Raw genomic sequence first — 3110 nt, 5'->3', positions numbered from 1 at the left:
TGTGTGTGTAAACTTAGTACACTGAACCAACAATAAAGCTATTGTAACCTAGGCCTGGATCAATACAATTCTACTTCTATGCCGTAAGCTCACAAAGAATATGCGGAAAGGGGCGGGGAGGAGAGGAGGGGCGTAATGAATGGGAGGGGATTTAACTCCATTCTGTTTACCTTCCTTTGCTGGATAAAGTGCTTAGAGTTATCGCCCCTACAAACATGTTCGCGTTGAACTGGTTGAATGAATCAAAGGTCTCGGTGGAATGAATAAAATCGGCCGACTGCTAGATTTGCCGTTCAGATCAGATGCTGGCCAGCTGTTAGGACGACGGACCTGAGACTACGCCGTTCATTCTCCCAAGTAGAATCTCGAATTACAACTCTTTTAGTGCTTTTTATTCTTGATAAACTCAAACACATCCAGTCATCATGTCAGTCGAGGAATTTGCTCCTGGAAAATGGGATTTAGACACCACCGACAAGTTCGATGATTACATGAAAGCTTTGGGTAAGTAGAAGAGCTTGAGAAAGGAGATCTACTGCCACACTGATTTGCCGGCACTACTGGTTCTCAATATTTGATTAGAAGACACCGAATATAATGGTGGTGGAAAATCTAGTAAATTATCCTATAATTAATCTAGAGTTGGTTTCGAGAAGGTTTGAAGGTCGATGTCGGAGCGTGGGTGAGTCACAACATTTTCTTCTTGTAAGGTTACTCATGCCCAGTGCCAGTGTGTGGTTTTTTTTGTTTGTTTTTTTCCTAAACTACGACCTCAGAGAAGAAAAACAAGGAGTGGGAGGCGGAGTAGAGTTTGCCATAAGATTTGCCTGTTGAACTGTAATGTGTTGCACTTGTGTAGTGGAACCAAAAAACAAAGGCTGTTTTTCCTCCCTTTTTAATTCATAGAACATGTAATAAGCAAGATGCAGGCCTATGCTTAGTAGCCCACAACTTTATAATGTAATGCATTGTTGGATTGTCTTGCTGTGCTCAGCTTGACAGCATCCACCCCCACCCCGTCACAAATACACACACACTTACAAACTCACACACACACACACACACCTACACACACACTCACACACACACACACACACACACACATATTCTTACCTCTCCTTTCTTCTGTTCTATTTTTCTGCTTTCTATGACCCTCTCTCTTTCATTTTTACCCTTTTTTCTGTAAGCATCTCCTTATATCCTGTGTAGAGGAGAGCACATGATTGTAGTGTTGGCTCATGTTGTGTAAACGCTAACCTTGTTTTCTCACCTTTTCAGCTTTCAAAATTTGTTGCAGGACTAAGATTCTAGATCTGTATCAGTGTATCATTTTTCTGAGCTAGTAGGATTTTTGCTCATTTCAGTGTTTTGGCATGCACTCATTATGCGGAATCATGAGTGAGTTGTTCTATTATTTATGCTGTGATTGCATCAATTTTGACAGGGGTTGGCATGGCCACGCGGATGATTGCAAATAAACTGAAGCCAAGGCAAGAAATTTCTGTCACTGATGGCGAGTGGAACATCAAAACATCCTCTACTTTCAAGACCTCAGAAGTCAAATTTCGCATCGGAGAAGAATTTCAAGAAACAACAGCTGATGGAAGAACCGTAAAGGTAGAGGATATATATTCTTTTCGACTGGGGGTGGTTGGCAGCATAATCTCTTTAAATTCCAATTAAGAGCATGTCTTGTATGAAGAATTGAAGAATGAGGATAGAATGATTGATGAAGTCCCAGCATTAAGCGTTCGCTGAACGTAGGCTATCCATACCCCACACTCCCCTTCTCCATTTCCCCACCCGTCATTCATACTTCAGATTCAGTCGAGTCTCTTTTGCTGTTGTTTTTTTAAGCTGTAAAGAGCACTGGCCTCTGTTTCTACTGGTGGTGTAAACTGAAATCTGAGTCCTTAGATCATGTGTACATTATATATTTATTATATTTCGACCACTCAGCGTAAGACTCTGTCATACGTCACTTTTCAGAATGGCATATAGCAGAGTCTTACACTAAGCAGTCGATAAATTATGCATGTGCCTGATATCTAATATATCATTCATACTGCAGAGAAAACTGTTCTCTGGATACTGTATTATCAATATCCATTGAAACTGCCTACTAACCCTCTTTGGTGATATTATATCTCAAATATACATAAAGAATACTTAACAAAGGTAATTACAGGGAAATTAGAATTTTTATCCTGCAGCATTTCATCTTTTTCTTTCTTTGTCCTTATCTGTTCCTTTGTTTCCTTTAGTACTATCTAACACTTTTCCCGTGTGAAGTCCAAAGTCTGTTTGATAATTTGAAGAGTGTCTGCGGGTTTTTTATTTGATAGTGAATATGCTTCTCAAGAGCTTGAGGGCTCTTTTTTTATTACAACAATGTTTTTTTGAATTTTTTATCTCTAGCCTTTATTTCCCGGATCGCTTGTTAAAAAAAGCTGCCACATAAAGATATACAAATGTGGTTTAGTGATGATTGCTAACAAAGTTCAAGCTTTGCTTTTTTAAAACAAATCTACATTATTTTAAGGCTTTGTCATCCTTGAAGCTGAGTGGCTGGTACTCCTGGTCAGTTAATGATAATGTAGTTTATTGTCAAGTGGTTGGTGTGTGTGTGTGTGTGTGTTGGGGGGGGGAGGTATGTGGTTTATTGACATGTGGTTAGCGGGAGATGTTTATTGTCCGCGGTTGATGAGGTGAAAGGGGAAGGGGGGGAGGGGATTATGAAGTTTATTGTCAAGTGGTCGGTTGGGGTTGGGGGTATATGGGTCACTGAAAGGGTTACATTCTGTCACATACATTTTCTGTCCCTCAGAGATGTGGGGTATTCCTGGACAGTCTGATGTTGTCTGTTCTTTCTATTCCTTTTTCAGTATCTGTATTAAAGTCCTATATTTTGTTCTCTTTGAAAATAAGACTTGCATTGACAATAGACTGTAAATTGCTTGTCTAAGCTATTTTGTTCTTTGAGGATGTTAATTACTAATTTAAGCTTGTATCCCTTTTTCATATAGATCTACAGTGGATGCTATTATTTCCATGGTTGACATAGTTATCTACCACTGTAAATGTGCTTTGTTTCTGTCTTTTTTTTTTAG

General features: G+C 39.4%; 1 protein-coding gene across 1 annotated transcript; it reads left to right on the top strand.

Moving 5' to 3' along the window:
- Positions 1-207: 207 nt before the first annotated feature.
- LOC101845190 (sodium/calcium exchanger regulatory protein 1) lies at positions 208-1617 on the top strand (the record flags this gene model as incomplete). The annotated part of the gene is given in 2 exon segments (XM_013087053.2): positions 208-504; positions 1445-1617. Coding segments are annotated over 2 exon segments (252 nt in total), but the record flags the coding sequence as incomplete, so codon positions are not given.
- Positions 1618-3110: the final 1493 nt, after the last annotated feature.

Source organism: Aplysia californica, unplaced genomic scaffold, assembly GCF_000002075.1.
Source record: "Aplysia californica isolate F4 #8 unplaced genomic scaffold, AplCal3.0 scaffold00538, whole genome shotgun sequence".
Taxonomy (NCBI): Eukaryota; Metazoa; Mollusca; class Gastropoda; order Aplysiida; family Aplysiidae; genus Aplysia; species Aplysia californica.
The sequence above is the reverse complement of the archived record's forward strand: the minus strand, read 5'-3'. Positions and strand labels throughout refer to the sequence as shown.